Here is a 16,360-nt window from a genome sequence, read left to right as displayed (position 1 = left end):
AACCGATTTCCCAACACCCAAATGATAATTTTCTTAATAATTTGATATATTTCCTTCCTAGCTTTTTATTCTATGTGTCTACTACCTACATACACACATCTAAATAGATATAAATACAAATAATATATTTGCACATAATTTTACTCATCATAAGGTTGCCATATTTCTACCACTCAGAATCACTGATAGAATGGTGCATATGCTTCCTCTATGTATTTTTTTACACATTAACCATATATTGTTTTATAATCCATTTTTTTTTTTTTTTTTTTAAAGATTTTATTTATTTATTTGACAGAGAGAGATCACAAGTAGATGGAGAGGCAGGCAGAGAGAGAGGGAAGCAGGCTCCCTGCTGAGCAGAGAGCCCGATGCGGGCCTCGATCCCAGGACCCTGAGATCATGACCTGAGCCGAAGGCAGCGGCTTAACCCACTGAGCCACCCAGGCGCCCTATAATCCATTTTTTAAAATTTAACAGATTACCACAAACATTTCCCCAAATCCTCAAACATAATAAAGAAAAGATGATTCTTAATTGGTCCATATTATCAATTGGCTATTATAGGATATTCATTTGTTTTTCAACTTAAATAATATTGCTCTTACAGGAGATACTCTGAAAATTAAAAATCTCTTATTGTGTCACCATAAAGTGATTACTCTTTCTTAAAAGACAAAGAATAAATTCTAAGCACTGTTTCTAAGCAAGGTGAGCCTTCTCTGTAAGGGATGTGCATTTTTGCACTTAAGATGATGAGTAACATGTATAAGATCTCTTCGAGCCCCTTTGTTCCAGGGATCCCGATGATTCATCCTCTCTCACGCTATTTAAGGGAGCAACTTTTCTATTTAAGAAGTACCATGGGGGAGTTTGCCCCAGCTGGGATTAATGGTTTATGCTCTGTACTGTTCTTTCAAAAATGTGATACTCTATTCCATGGTGAACCTCACTTTTTATATTTAAGTGCTTGTTTGCAACCTCTGCACCTTTCCCACAAAATGTTTGGTGTAGAATATGGAACATGGGGGTGCCTGGGTGGCTCAGTTGGTTGGGTGACTGGCTTGGTTTTGGCTCGGAGCATGATCTCAGGGTCCAGGCTCGGCAGGGAGTCTGCTTGTCCCTCTGCCCCTCCCCCCACTCATGCACATGCTATCTCAAGTAAATAAATAAAATCTTTTTAAAAATTATGGAACATGTTTCTTTCATAATTGCTAACACGGTTTTCTAAACTCATTCAATTCTTAGTTCTTCCTAAGCATAAATACCCTGACAGGCAATGACATTTAAATTATTTCTCAAGGTAATCTCACATCAATACACTCACAATTTTGCCACCTTGGAATTTCTGATATATAATTTTCCACTCACGGGTAAGAATTCTGGGTAAAAATCTGATCACATTTACTGCATGCTCCTGGAATTATGCTTTTGTACCATTTTTATATTAAGGTACATTAAATAATATCTTAAGATCTTGTTTCCAACATTCTTGGCATTTATAAGGTTACTGACCGGGATGAACGGATACATAATGAGATATAACGAATAGTGACATTATCTCACGCTCAAGTGTCTTAATAGGTTTTATCTCCTGTGTGGCTTCTCTGATGTTTAATGAGAGTTGACTTCCCACTAAAGGCTTTTCCACAGTCCCTGCATTCATAGGGTTTTTCTCCCGTATGAGTTCTGTGATGTACAATGAGAGTTGATTTCACACTAAAGGCTTTCCCACATTCACTGCATTCGTAGGGTTTTTCCCCTGTGTGTATTCTCTGATGTTTAATGAGAGTTGACTTCCTACTGAAAGCCTTCCCACAGTTACTGCATTTGTAGGGCCTTTCTCCTGTATGAATTCTCTGATGTTTTATCAGCGGTGACTTCTCGCTGAAGGCTTTCCCACACTCATTGCATTTATAGGGTTTCTCTCCTGTGTGAGTTCTGTGATGTACGATGAGGGTTGACTTTTCACCAAACGCTTTCCCACATCTTCTGCATTCATAAGGCTTCTCTCCTGTATGAGTTCTATGATGGACAGAGAGGTGTGATTTCCCACTGAAAGTCTTCCCGCATATGCTGCATTTGTAAGGCTTCTCTCCTGTATGAATCCTCTGATGAACAGAGAGGTGTGACTTTCCCCTGAAGCTTTTTCCACATTTACTGCATTCATAAGGTTTCTCTTTTGTATGAGACCTCTGGTGTTTAATGGGGTTGGCTTTCTCGTCAAAGATCTTCCTGTGTTTATTGCACTCAGGTTTCTCACCCTTGTGAGTCCTTGGATGCATAAGGCTGGACTTACCACAGCGAATTCCTTCACAAAATGCTTGTCTAAGGTGTGTTTTCTCATGTCTAATAAGGTGATAGGAACTCTTAAAGGCTTTTGTACATTCACCACATACAAATGGTTTCTCGGCTGTGTGAGTTCGCTTGTGTTTAATCAGAGTCGACTTCTGGATGAAGGTTTTCCCACATTCACTGCATTCATAGGGCTTCTCCCCTGTGTGAGTTCTCTGGTGAGCAATGAGGGTTGACTTCTGGCTGAAGGCTTTTGCACATTCAAAGCATTCATAAGGCTTCTCTCCTGTGTGAATTCTCTGATGTACTACAAGGTTTGCTTTCTGGATAAACACTTTACCGCATTCAGCACACTCATTGAGTTTCTCCTTAGTTTGAAATCTTTGGGTTTTATTAAGTGCTTGCTTCTGATGGAGGGTTCTTCTATGTTGATTAGGCTCAAAAAATTTCTCTGCAGGTTGAGCATTATTGAGATTAGAATGGAAGCATAATTTCCAATGCGCCTGACGTTCACCATCTTTCTTTCTTACATAGCTTCTATTTTGACAAAGAAAGTTTAAATTGTGTTTTGAACACCTTCCCCAGGAACAATATTTAGGGAGTCTTTGTCTTATAAAAATAAAGTCTGTGTTTGGATACACGATTTTCCTCAAGGTTGTGAATTCTTGGCCACTTTGATCCTTCCGTGCTTCCTTGTCTGCTAATGCAGCTTGCCACTGAGGTTGGTCTCGGCTTTCCTTGTGGTCGTCTATCTGGTCATCAACTTTCCAGAATTCTAGAAGAAAAATGCAAGGAACTCTTCAAACTTGTAAACTTTTCTACTACAATGTTATGGGATAAAATTAGTTCATAAATGTCTTGCTATGAACTCCTATCAACAGGCTATGAGCTGATGTGGGTGGGCTCCCTCAGTGCCTCACTAGCGCCACCTCCTCTGACTGTAAACACAAGGAAATGCTGGCCCACATTTAACAAAAGTAATTTAATACACAGTCAAGCTCAAAACCAAGAAAAGTATTAGGTGTCAAAAGTGAAGCAGAAATTGAAAGCGATGAGGTGAAGAGAAACTGAAGCTTGAGGATATGCAGTAAAATCCAGACCAAAGGGTAAAAATGCTCAGGAAACTGGTATGTAATTCCCACTTACAGCTGGAATTACAAGGGGCTTCCATGTTTGCTAATGGGGAGTTAGAAAGACTCTCCACTGGTCAAGGAAACTGGAAAGAAAGGTTTTATATAAAAGAAAGCAAAAGCCTAGTAATGTAACTCAATCTGAAAACATCATAGTTATAGTACAGAGGCCCACAAGCTGAAAAACTAACATAAAAATTGGTCCTATTATTCACTGATTCCTAGCAGTAGCAAAGTTGAAAGATATATTCTTATGTTTTTATAGCTAAGGACTCACAGAACTTCTATGGAAAACCAATTCTCACTGAAGAGTTCACAGTAAAATAATTTAGATGAACCATCTTGAGAGATACTCAGCAGATACATTTAAAGATGCCCCACTCCTAGGACTGTAGCTGACAGAACAATCTAGAGTTTATAATTTCAAATACTCAAAGAAATAGCATAAGATCTACATTATGGGGTTAAAAAAAAGGAACATCTGAGAAAAGAAACATGTAAATGGAAAATATAGGCATTGTTGAAACTAAATAGAGAGGTTGAACGGTAGAATAGTCACAGATTAAGAGATTTAATGAATCAGATGACAGATCTTAGGAAATCACCCAGAATATAACATGCAGAGCTAAAAAAATGGAAATATGGTAAGACAAATAGAAAAACGTAAGTTCCAACACAGATTTTAATATAAAATCCAAATGGAAAGAAGAGACAGAAAGCGCCAGGGGCAATATGCCAAGGAAAGGATTAATAGAGCAGCCCTGAGGCTACCATACTTAGGCTAGCCTGGGATGCTTGGGTGGCTCAGTTGGTTAAGCGACTGCCTTCAGCACGGGTCATAATCCTGGAGTCCCAGGATCGTGTCCCACATTGGGCTCCCTGCTCAGCAGGTCCCTCTGACCTTCTCCTCTCTCATGCTCTCTCTCACATAAATAAATAAAATCTTTAAAAGAAAAATAAGAAAAAGAAAGACTAGCCTGCAAGGTTGGGCCTTGGCTGACATCTGGGAATTTGGAGTTCAGGAATGTCTCCACCATTCCCTAACGGATAATGCTGCTTGTACAAACCATACAATTTATGCTGAACATTTCCTTTCCTTCCGTGAGTCTGGAGTTTTGGTATGTGCCACGCAGAGTAACCAAGGGTGCTGAGTTTCTAATGGGCTTCTGTGCACACACATGTTATTGCATTTTCTCTGCTGGGAGAAGTGTGCCCTGTGTGACCCTAGATGGGAGGGAGGGAGCACAAGGAATCCTGTACATGGATTCATTCAGATTCTGCTGGTGTCTTTTCCCCTTTTGTTCCAGTAGACTATCTTTACTACATTGCTGTAATAAAGCATAGCTGTAGATACAATGATATGTGGAGTCCCAAGAGTCCTTCTCAAAAATTTCTAAATTTGGTAGTGGTCATGGGGATGCCTGAGTTGGGCAATATTTGAAGAGACAATGACTGATAGTTTTCTAGATGGAAGAAAGGTACATCCTACCACTGAATGTCCAGAGTCCTGAGTGTGGTAAATAAAAGGAAAATTGAATCTGGGCATAGTTTAGTGGAATGACAAGAGTTTTAAGTCAGAAAGTAAGTATGGAAAGCTACCATGGAGACATTTCTTAAATCACCTATAGAGAAACAATGAGATCAACATTAGATTTCATCAGCAAGGAGCCAAAAGATTAAACAATGTATTCAAAGTCCTGAGAGAAGCTTGATGTCATCTTAGAACTCTATCCCCAGATAAATTATCTCAAAGAAAGATGATAAAATAAAAGTGGTTTTGGACAAGAAAAGGTAGGGAACTTACCACACCACAAAGCCTGGCTAACAATAATGCTTGATACTTAAATTTTTCAGGAGGAAAATAACCAAAGGGAAAAAGTTGGGGAGGGGGTTAAAAATGCAATAAGGGCAGGAAAAAAGAGGTAAAGAGAGGGCACCTAGGTGGCTCAGTAGGTTGGGTATCCGACTCTCGATTTTGGCTTGGGTCACGGGGAGCCCCGTGTTGGGCTCTGTACTCAGCATGGAGTCTGCTTGGGATTTGCTCCCTCTCCCTCTGCCCCTACCCCTGCTTGCTCTCTCGCTCTCTCTAAAATAAAGTCTTCTAAAAAAAGAGGTAAAGAAAAAGCAGGATATGTAGAAAATACAAGAAATACTAACATAGTAATGGCACAATATATATTAACCCCATTCATTAAAGGGCAACCATATTAAATTATACTTTTCTTTTTTTCAAATATTTTATTTATTTGCCAGAGAGAGACACAGCAAGAGAGAGAACACAAGCAGGGGGAGTGGGAGAGGGAGAGCAGGCTTCCTGCTGAGCAGGGAGCCCGATGCGGGGCTTGATCCCAGAACCCTGAGATCATGACCTGAGCTGAAGGCAGACGCTTAATGACTAGAGCCACCCAGGCACCCCAAATTGTATTTTTCAAAATCAGCTTTATGTTTTCCAAAGACAATTAAAGCAAAATGAGAGAGAAATGTTGAAAATAAAATTATGGAAAGAGATGTACTGGTACTTAATAACCAAAACACAGGTGGTAAAACAATGCTTATGTTACATAAAACAGATTGACCTTGATGCCAAAAGCAAATAAGGACAGAATAGGAGTATATTTTAAAGCAATTTCGCTTAAATAGATGCAAAACGTTTTTAGAAGATTTTATTTGCAACACGGGACTCAAACCTACAACCCTGAGATCAAGAGTCACACACTCCAGTGACTGGGCCGGGCAGGTCCCCAAACGGATGAAGAACTCTTAAATATACAAGGCAAATTGATTCTATGGAATAACATCCAGTGACGTTGAAAAGGTACATACCCTACTATGTATTCCACTTGTAGTTCTACCACAGGAAGTTCTGCCCGTGTGAGCCAGGGTACATGTCCAAGAATGGCAACAATTCTAGGGAACAACGAAGTTCTCAGTAATGGAGGTACGGACTGATGGACTGCAATGGTCAGATGGCGGAATGTTATACCAGAGTTAAAATGAATGAACTACATGTAATGTATCAGTATAGATAAGACTCAAAGGGCAATGCTGAATACAGAAAGAAAGTCTTAGAAAGAACCTTATAGTTGAAGTCCGCTAATCTGACTACAGATACAAATACATGTTCTGCAAGTATAAAAACTTGGTGAGAAGGATACTCACAATTCATAATACTGTTTGCCTGGGAGTGAATAAGGGCAACAGGCCTCAGGAGAGGAAAGGGGGCTTCACCTTTATTTGTAAACCTCTATTTCTACAGTTAAAAAAAAATACCACCACCAAGTATCAAAATATTGACATTTGCTAATTCTGGGAGGTAAGTACAAGGGTATTAGTTACGATGATGACTTTCTGTACCTTTCTGTAGTTTTAAGAGAAATGCCCTAAGGCAGGACTTCTGGAAAGGCAGTGAGGATCTCAGTAAATCTCCCCCATGGAAATACTGGCAAAATAATCAATATCCATCCTTTCAAGACTCTGGAAACTGATCAAAAGCATACAACAAATTAAGAAGCATTTACTCAAAAAGAACCAGTGAACCTGGGTGAGAACAGCCAAATCTGTGGTGTTTCACTTGGCACTACTCACCTCTTCTCACCCAAGCCACTAGCTCTCCAGGTCTGGCCCATAAGCGGTGAAAACTGGTGGCCTCACAGCAGCCTGCGGGGCTGTCCTGTTCTGGATCTCCACCAAAGCTCCATCTGCACATCTGCTGTGCCATCTGACCTAACTTGAAGCTCAGCTCTAAGAAGGAAAGGACACGATAGGGGAACGCAAAGCCACATGAAGAAACGAAGAGCACTAGTAAAGGTAGCGGGCAAGTGAGTGCTCACACAGCAGTCCTGGCTCCTGGCTCAAGTCCAAGAATTCAGCTTTTGGAATGTTCCCTATATTGATGACTATTTTGCCTGCTTGGGGGCACCGGACACCTGTTGCTCTTCGGGGAGCCTAGATGCCTGACCATTAGAGGCTGATTTGAAGATGATGATTTTCTGACCCAAGATGCCTGTTTTTACTGGGTTACCTTGGAATCTTCCACAAAGTGAAAAGGCTTTAAAAACAAAACAAAACAAAACAAAAAACCAGGCTTGCCACTTAGACCTGAAATGTAGCCATCTAGCTCTTCAGCATCTTGGCTCTGCACTAGAAAGGAGCCTAAGCCTGTGAGGATTTATCTCCTACCCCAAAGCCCAGCAATACTGGTGAAAAGGATCCCATATCAGGGCACATGGAGAAATGTCAGAGGGCATGAGATAAAGGGTGAAGGGAGAAGTGTACAGACAGAAAAAAAATTGATACCAGGTATCAATGATCAGAATATATTCAGAGCCCTCAAAAGGAACACTGAAAATCAGAAGACAATGGTGCAATGCCTTCAAAAGTCTACGGGAAAGAAATGTCCATCCTAGAACTCTACCCCAAGCTCAGCTCTCCATCTAGGAAAAGGATAACAAACATGTCTAGACATTAAAAAAAAAATCTCAAAAAATTTACCTCCCCTGGACCTATATTCTTTCTTAGTTAGGTACTGGAAGAATGCTCCAGTGACATGTGGAAGAAGGCATGGCATAAAGCAAATGGGGAAATCCAACGATGCAGAAAGTAGAGGAAATCCCCAGAATAATGGGGAGGGATGTAAGGAGAAGTCACCCAGAAGGGAGACGGTCAAATGGCTCTGCACAAACTCGGGGGCGTGAACCGATGGAACACCTGCTAGCTGGGGAGCCACTCAGAGTCACTCTCGACAGCTGGATAAGGGAGTATTAGAGTTGAACTGGCGGTAAGGACATAGAGAAAGAAGCAAATGGAAGAAACAAAACAATTATTAACCAAAAGAAACAAAAGTTATGCAGTAAAGCTAAATGAATCCTAGATTACTGCATGGCTCAACTGTGTCCAGTGTTTACATAGTCATAATGCCATAAACAGCAGTCCTGTTGGAAACTGTATTTGGGGTATAATCGTACTGGGAATATTGGGGAACCAAAAGTCTCTGTGTGCGAGTATGTGTGTGAGTGGCGGGAGCAATGAGGTGAGCTAAGTCTCAATCTTCTGCAGCAGAAAATTCTGTATAATTATTTGAAGATACAGTAAATTATAGTGATACAAAAAAAAAAAAACCTGCCTATCCTCCACTCATTAAAAAACAAATTATCGTGGGGTGCCTGGTTGGCTCAGTCATTAGAACGTGTGACTCTTTAGCTCAGGGTCGTGAGTTCAAGCCCCCTGAGTTAGGTGTGGAGCCTACTTAAACAACAAAAAAAACAAATTATTGTTACCTTTGAAGTTGATGTGCCCACTGCATTTTCTTTCTTCTCAGGTCATCACTATTCTGAATTTTATGTTTATATGCCTTTGACTTTCCTTATAGTTTTATCACACTTATTTTATTCTTTAAACCTTGGCCATGATTTACTTTGACAAAATCAAATCTATTTTTCTTTTCATCAAGGGAATCTTGCCATAAGTCAGTAAATTAGAAATCTCAAAGAAAACATAATTGGCTAAAAAAAGATGACTAGAACTGGCAGAAGAGGTACAAAACATGAATAAATCAGCAATTATTTTAAAAATGGTAAAATATACTCTGTGATCAAAAGTCTTGCCCTAGGGACGCCTGGGTGGCTCAGTTGGTCAAGCAGCTGCCTTCGGCTCAGGTCATGATCCCAGTGTCCTGGGATCGAGTCCCACATTGGACTCCTTGCTCTGCAGGGAGCCTGCTTCTCCCTCTGACTCTGCCTTCCACTCTGTCTGCCTGTGCTTGCTCTCGCTCACTCTCTCTCTGACAAATAAATAAATAAAATCTTAAAAAAAAAAGTCTTGCCCTAAAAAAGGGCATCCTATCTAGATATTTTTGTAGATGATATCACCTCACAAGAACAGTCAATACAGTTTCAGGAAGTAGAAAAAGAAGGAAAAGTACCCAGTATGTTTTATGCAGCCCATATAACTGTGTATAGCAGAGTAAGAGGACAGCACAAGGAAAGGAACTCTAAGCTCCTTTTCCTTTCTAAACATCAATGCAAAACTTTTAAACATGAGGAGACCAACTTCAATGAATTAAAAAAAAAATCCTTCACAACTAATTAGAGTTTAGCACAGGAATGCAAGAGCAGTTCAATATCAGAAACTCTAGTAATATAATCCACGCCATTAATAGATCAAAGGAGAAAAAATTATCTTCTCAGTAGATGCGGAAAAGAAGCATTTGAGAAAATACAGCATCCATTTATGATTTTTAAAAAGATTTTATTTATTTATTTGAGAGAGAGGGAGAGCAAGCGATCACATGAGCAGGAGAGAAGCAGAGGGAGAGGGACAAGCAGACTCTGCACTGATCACAGACCCCGATGTGAGCTTGATCTCATGACCTCGAGATCATGACCTGAGCTGAAATCAAGAGTCAGATGCTTAACCAACTAAGCCACCCAGGCACCCCTCACAATTTTTGAGAAAGTCTTATCAAACTAGGAATATAAAAGAAGCTTTTGGTGAAAGGGAGCCTTCAAAATACCGAAGCAAATACACTTAAGGAGGAGTTGGAGAAGCTCTCATCTCTCTGTGCCTCAGTTTTCTCATCTATAAAATGAGGATCACAACTAGCCTAGTTAATAGAGTTGATCAGAGGATTAAGTATGTACGATGTATCCAGAATGCAGGAAGCATTCAGATACTGCCTATCATTATATTACTGTCACTGTCCCACTATTTTCATTAAAATCAGAAATAAATAAGGAATTCATTATCACTGCATCTATTAAACACTACACTATAGGCCCTGACTAACATAAGAAAAAGAAAATGTGTTATTGTTTTTCTTAACTTTTAATTTAAATCACAGTTAACATGTAGTGTAGTATTAGTTTCAGGAGAATTTAGTGATTCATCACTTACATACAACACCCAGTGCTCATCCCAACAAATGCCCTCCTTAAACCCCATCAACCATCTAGCCCATCACCCCTCTCACATCCCCTCCAGTAACCCTCAGTTTGTTCTCTGTAGTTAAGAGTCTCTTATGGTTCGCCTTCACCTCTTTTACTTTCTCTTCCTCTGTGTTCATCTGTTTTGTTTCTTAAGTTCCATATGAGTGAAATCATATGGTATCTGTCTTTCTCTGACTGACTCGTTTCACTTCGCATAATACACTCTAGCTCCATCCATGTCATTGCAAATGGCAAGAGTTCATTCTTTTTGATGGCTGAATAGGATTCCATTGTATATATATATACCACCTTTTCTTTTTCCACTCATCAGTTGATGGGAAAATATATAATTGGAAAGGAAAGGACAAGATTGTTTTTATGAAGAGAAGTGTTTACACAGAAGACTCAAGAGAGGGCACCTGGGTGGCTCAGTGGGTTAGGCCTCTGCCTTCAGCTCGGGTCATGATCTCAGGGTCCTGGGATTGAGTCCTGCATCGGGTTCTCCGCTTAGCAGGGAGCCTCCTTCCCCCTCCTGCTCTCTGCCCGCCTCTCTGCCTACTTGTGATCTCTCTCTGTCAAATAAACCAATAAAACCTTTAAAAAAAAGACTCAAGAGAATCTAAAAACTACGATTATTAAGAAAAACATCTAGAAAGGTTTCTGTTCATAAGCTGAATATATAAACATCACTAGCATTCTCATGTACCAGTATTTACCAGTTAGAAACTGTCATAGGGAAAAAAAAGATCCCATTCATAACTGCTATAATAACTAAGAGATATCTAAAAAGATGTGCAAGCACTTCCTGAAGACAAATTCAAAACACTACTGAATGGCAGAAAAGAGAAGCTGAGTTAAGAGTTCGCTGATGGGAAAATTCAATAGTGTTGAGATGCCAATCCTCAGCCCACTCCCAGCTCGTCTCTAAACACAGTGCAATTGCATTAGAGATCCCAAACAGGGTTTTCCATAAACTTGAGAAACTAATCCTAAAATTCCTATATGGACGACCAATGAGTCAAAGGAGATAAGGGGGAGCATCCGACCAGCTACTACTAACATCAGTAATGTAAGAATGGTGGAGCAGCTGACGTTTATATCACATTCACTAAGTGCCAAGCAGTTTTCAGAGCTTCGCATTTTTTAACTCATTAGAATAATGATAGTGGCAGAAGGACAAACAGACCAATAGAACAAAATAGAGAGCCCGGGCACAGACCCATGCCTCTAAGGAACTTGACCTCTGACTGAGGCATCACATACCATGGTGGAAAGAGTTCCATATGTGGCATGATACGAGTGGGTGTCCGTGTGGTGAAAAAAGGTGAACTAAGGGCTCCTTCCTCATGAGTTACATAAAAACAAATTCCAGGCAGATTTTAAGAAAGTAAAAAAGCAAAATTTTCCAGTGTTAGAAGAATACTATGTGACAATATCTTTATGACTGCAACCAAAAAAAAAATTATTTCAATTTACACAAAAAGCACCAACTAATGAAAAACTGATAAATCTGATTACATTATAATAAAAACTTCTCAAAAACCGCCACCAATAACCCAAACTAAGATACTGACTATACACAAAACTGGAATCTAGAATATATAAAGAAGTCATTTAAATCAATAAAAAAAGACAAACACCCCAACAAAAAAACCAAGGATATGAAGAGCGAAGCCACAGAGAAGGAAATCCAAACAGTCAATGCCATTTAAATGATAAATACCTTTACTAGAATGGAAAATGGAAATTACAATAAGATACCAATTCACACTTAACAGATTACTAAAAGGGAAAGAGTGTGTCCACACTACAATTTTATATAGAGAGTGGAAACACTGCCATCAGTGCAAAAAGTTCTACTGGGCGGCACTTGTCTAAATCACGCCCTGTCTGTACTAACAGTTCGGCCACATAAAGTTACAGAGCTTTGCATTTTAACATCGATGCTTCCTGTTCCAAACCTCAAGTTGCAGACATTTCAGGAAGCTCTGTCTGCCCACCCAGCTGCAACCCATGCTCTTAGGGAATTGGTTTAACATGGTATTAAAACCCATGTAAAGCAACGTGACTATAATTAATAATACTGTATCATGTATTTGAAAGCTGCTAAGAGAGTAAATCTTAAAAATTCTCATCACAAGAAAAAAAAAAGCCCACTCTTTTTATTTCAAAGGCTGGTAATACAATTCTACCAAGCGCTTCTCCAGTCCAGAGCCCCTTGCAGGACCTAACAGGAGCAGGTCAAAACCACTTCATGTCCCTCAGCACTAACATATACCTCAAGAGGTTAAGATCAAAGAAGCTTCCGGGAGAGCTGTGGCAAAAACATAGCCTTTTCTCTCTCCAACATTACGGGTGGGAGGAGTATATCCATCTGACCCTGAGTCTAGTAAGGACTTCAAGTAGACAATGTGCTTGACACATGTTGGCTAGAGTTTGGGGGACACAGAGGACTTGGCACCTAGTTTGCTCCTAGAAAACCTATAAGTGTTGGTGGGCTCAGGCAGTCCGTGGCAGCAAAGAGGTTGCATCGGGGCTAAAGAGATCAAGGTGCTGGACACGTATGGATGGACACACAGACACACAGACACAAACTACAGGGCTGATGTGGCCCCTTAGGATGTGAACAGGGCCGGGTTACTCTGGAAAGAGGACTTCCTGCTAGCATCAAGGTGACCTCAGCAAAGAGAGACTGGAGGTGTGCCATGGGGCTGGAGGTTTGCTAAATGGGGAGGAGATACGCTAAATGCCTTGCTGGAGTAGAGACACTGCCTATAAAGAGAAAATTGCAATCAGGGCCCTAGCCAAGGCATCTCCAGGAAACCACAAAAATGCCAAGGACAGGAAGAATTGGTCTTTGGAATGTGCTGTGTGCAGAGGGCACCAATAGCAGATTACATCTTTATCAGTCAGGTCAAACTATTTTTGTCCTTTGTACCTCCTTCCTTCCTCACTTGCTTCAGCCAGGGATCCAGGGAGCCAGAGATGGCCTAGTTGTGGAGTGGGGGATGAGGAGAAGGGAGAAGAGCTAGTGAGGAGAGTAAAGAAAGAAAAAGCTGAGCACGCTTCTTTTGCCATGAAAACTGCTCACCCAAAGCAATGAAGGAGGCACTGGCTGGGGGAGAGATTTCCCTTTCAATGAAGTTCACAGTTTTCACTATTACATGTCATTGGACCTTTAAAATGAGAATGAGGCTACCAGGGACCCTCAGACATTAAAAGGAGAGTAAAAGAATATTATGAACACTTTATGCTAAGAAATTTGACAACTTAGGTGAAACAGACAAACCCCTTGAAAGACACAAATGACCAAAGCTCATTCAGGAAGAAATAGTATGAATAAACCAATATCCGTTAAATAAATTGAAACTATAGTTTAAAGCCTTTCCACAAAGAAAACTCCAGGCCCAGATGACTTCACTGGGGAATTCTACTGCGAATTTAAGGAAGAAATCATACCAACTTCTATTCAAATTCTTCCGATGAACTGAAGAGGGAAGAAATCCTTCCCAGCTCATTCTATGACTTCGTTATCTTTTTTAAAAAAGATTTTATTTATTTATTTGTGAGAGAGAGAGCAAGCAAGCATGAGAGGGGTAAGGTCAGAGGGAGAAGCAAAATCTTCCCCTGATGTGGGACTCGATCCTGGGACTCCAGGATCATGACCTGAGCTGAAGGTAATTGCTCAACCAACTGAGCCACCCAGGCACCCATGGCTTCATTATCTTGATTGTGGTAATGGATTCATGTGTGCACATGTCAAAACTGACCAGGTTGTACAACATAAAGATGTGCAATTTCTTATATACCACAGTAAAGGGGTGAAAACAGCTAAAGTAGTAGTACTCGAGACAGTCAAAGATTTCCCAATGCTTACATTAGAAAAGGAAGCATTCAAAGCAATGACCTAAGCTTCTACTGTATGAAACCAGGAAAGGAAAAAATTCAATTCAAACTAGCAGAAGGACAAAAATAACAAAGATAAAAGCAAGAAGGAATAAAACCAAGGTTTTCATTACTGGCCACAATGGAGGAGATCTACCACAGCCTCTCTCTCCTATTGATTCTTGCAGTGAATAACCCTGGACAAAATACATAAAGCAACTTCTTGAGGATTCTGAAAAAATAAACAATGCCGGCACTCTGAGGGGGAGTCGAAAGGTAGAGAAGCAGCTCATACAGTGGGTTTCCTTTTTGTCCCCCCTCATATTTTTGCAAGACTCTGTCCCCATGGCATATGAACTCATCCAAGGGTTATATGTGCAGGGGTAAGGAAAGCCTTACACCAAATCTTTAAGAACTGAACTAAGATTTAAACAGCTCCAGGGAGGCCTGGGTGGCTCAGTCGGTTAAGCACCTGCCTTCAGCTCAGGTCATGATCCCAGGGTTTTGGGATCAAGTCCCACATTGGACTCCTTGCTTGGTGGGGAGCCTGTTTCTCCCTCTGCCTGCCGCTCCCCCTGCTCGTGCTCTCTCTCTGACAAATAAATGAGTAAAGTCTCTAAAAATAATAATAAAAATTATTATTATTATAATAAAACCCACAGCTCAAGTCTGAGAGTAACACTGGAGTGACAAATGCATGAGACAGGCCCAACGCAGGACAGCAAAGTCTTTGATAATTGCACAAAGACTTAAATCACCACTCAAATCTCAAACTAACCCTTGAATGGTGCATACACAGGAAAGATCCAAACAAGCAGGCAAAGTCTTTGAAAACTGAACTGAATGGAATTAACACCCAAAGAAGGTGAGATAAAATTGGTGGTCTGAATCTAACCAGGTGTATTACGTAGTAAACAAAAGTTAAAAACAAAACCATCTCCATTATTCAAGATAGAATCCAAAATTATTCAATGTAACAAACCAACCAGCAAAGTATGACCAATTATTAAGGGAAAACACAATCAACTGATGCCAATCCTGAGATCACTCAGGTACTAGAATTATCAAAGACATTTAAGCAACAATTACAACTAAGCTCTATGAGATAAAGGTAAATACATTTGAAATAAAAGGATAAATAGAAATTCTCAAGATTACAGAAACTGTAAAGAAGAAATTGAAAATTTAGAACTAAAAGACACAATTATCTGAAATTAGAAAACCAACTCATGGGATGGACTTAGGAGAATGACAATGACAGAGGCAAGAGTCAATGAACTTGGAGTTAAGCTGACAAAGATGATCCAACCTGCCAACCAGCAGAACAGTGAGGAAAAAGACTGGGAAAAACAAAAGAAAGGAAAAACAGTATCAGATACCTATAGGACAATATCAAAAGGTCCAATATTCATGTCATTAGAGTTCTCAAACGAAGAGACTAGTGTAGAAAAAAAAAGATTGAAAGAAGTAATGGCCAAAAAATTTCCAAATCTGGGGGCACCTCAGTGGCTCAGTTGGTTAGGCATCTGCCTTCAGCTCAGGTCATGATCCTAGGGTCCTGGGATCAAGCCCCACATCAGGCTCCCTGCTCAGCAGGAAGTCTGCTTGTCCCTCTTCCTCTGAAGACCCCATCCCCACTTGTGCTCTCTTTTTAGCTTTCTCACTCTCTCTCAAATAAATAAAATCTTAAAAAAAATACTTAAAAAAAATTTAAAGTCTCCAAATTTGGAGAAAGACATAAATTTACAGATTCAAGAAGCTCAGCACAGGGGCACCTGGGTGGCTCAATCAGTTGGGTGTCTGACTCTTGGTTTCAGCTTAGGTGATGATCTCTGGGTCATGGGATCCAGCTCTACACTGGGCCCTCTGCTCAGCCAGAGTCTGCTTGTCCCTCTCCCTCTGCTCCCCCTGCTCCCTCTCTCTAATGAATAAATAAAATCTTACAAAAAAAAAAAAAAGAAGAAGCTCAGCACCCCAGAAAAAAATATAATCAAATTGCTGGAAAGGAAACAAAACAAAACAAAACAAAACCTTGAACTGCATATGAGGAAACAATGATCCAAATGACTGCGAAGTTATCAGAAGCAACGGAGGCCAGAAGATAATGGAACATCTTTTTTTGTTGTT

The 16,360-nt window shown here is 40.2% G+C and overlaps 1 protein-coding gene across 7 annotated transcripts in view; it reads right to left on the bottom strand.

The window, feature by feature from the left end:
• Positions 1–1,119: 1,119 nt before the first annotated feature.
• Positions 1,120–16,360, bottom strand: part of ZNF674 (zinc finger protein 674) — a 29,297-nt gene continuing 14,056 nt past the window's right edge. For all 7 annotated transcript variants that reach the window (XM_032330982.1, XM_032330983.1, XM_032330984.1 and 4 more), the window contains one exon: positions 1,120–3,070. In XM_032330982.1, coding sequence (XP_032186873.1) covers positions 1,578–3,070 — 1,493 coding nt within the window. In that variant the 3' untranslated portion in view covers positions 1,120–1,577. The remainder of the gene's footprint in view (positions 3,071–16,360) is intronic.

The sequence above is a fragment of the Mustela erminea genome, chromosome X (assembly GCF_009829155.1).
Source record: "Mustela erminea isolate mMusErm1 chromosome X, mMusErm1.Pri, whole genome shotgun sequence".
Classification (NCBI taxonomy): domain Eukaryota; kingdom Metazoa; phylum Chordata; class Mammalia; order Carnivora; family Mustelidae; genus Mustela; species Mustela erminea.
This window is presented reverse-complemented; position numbering and strand designations above follow the sequence as displayed.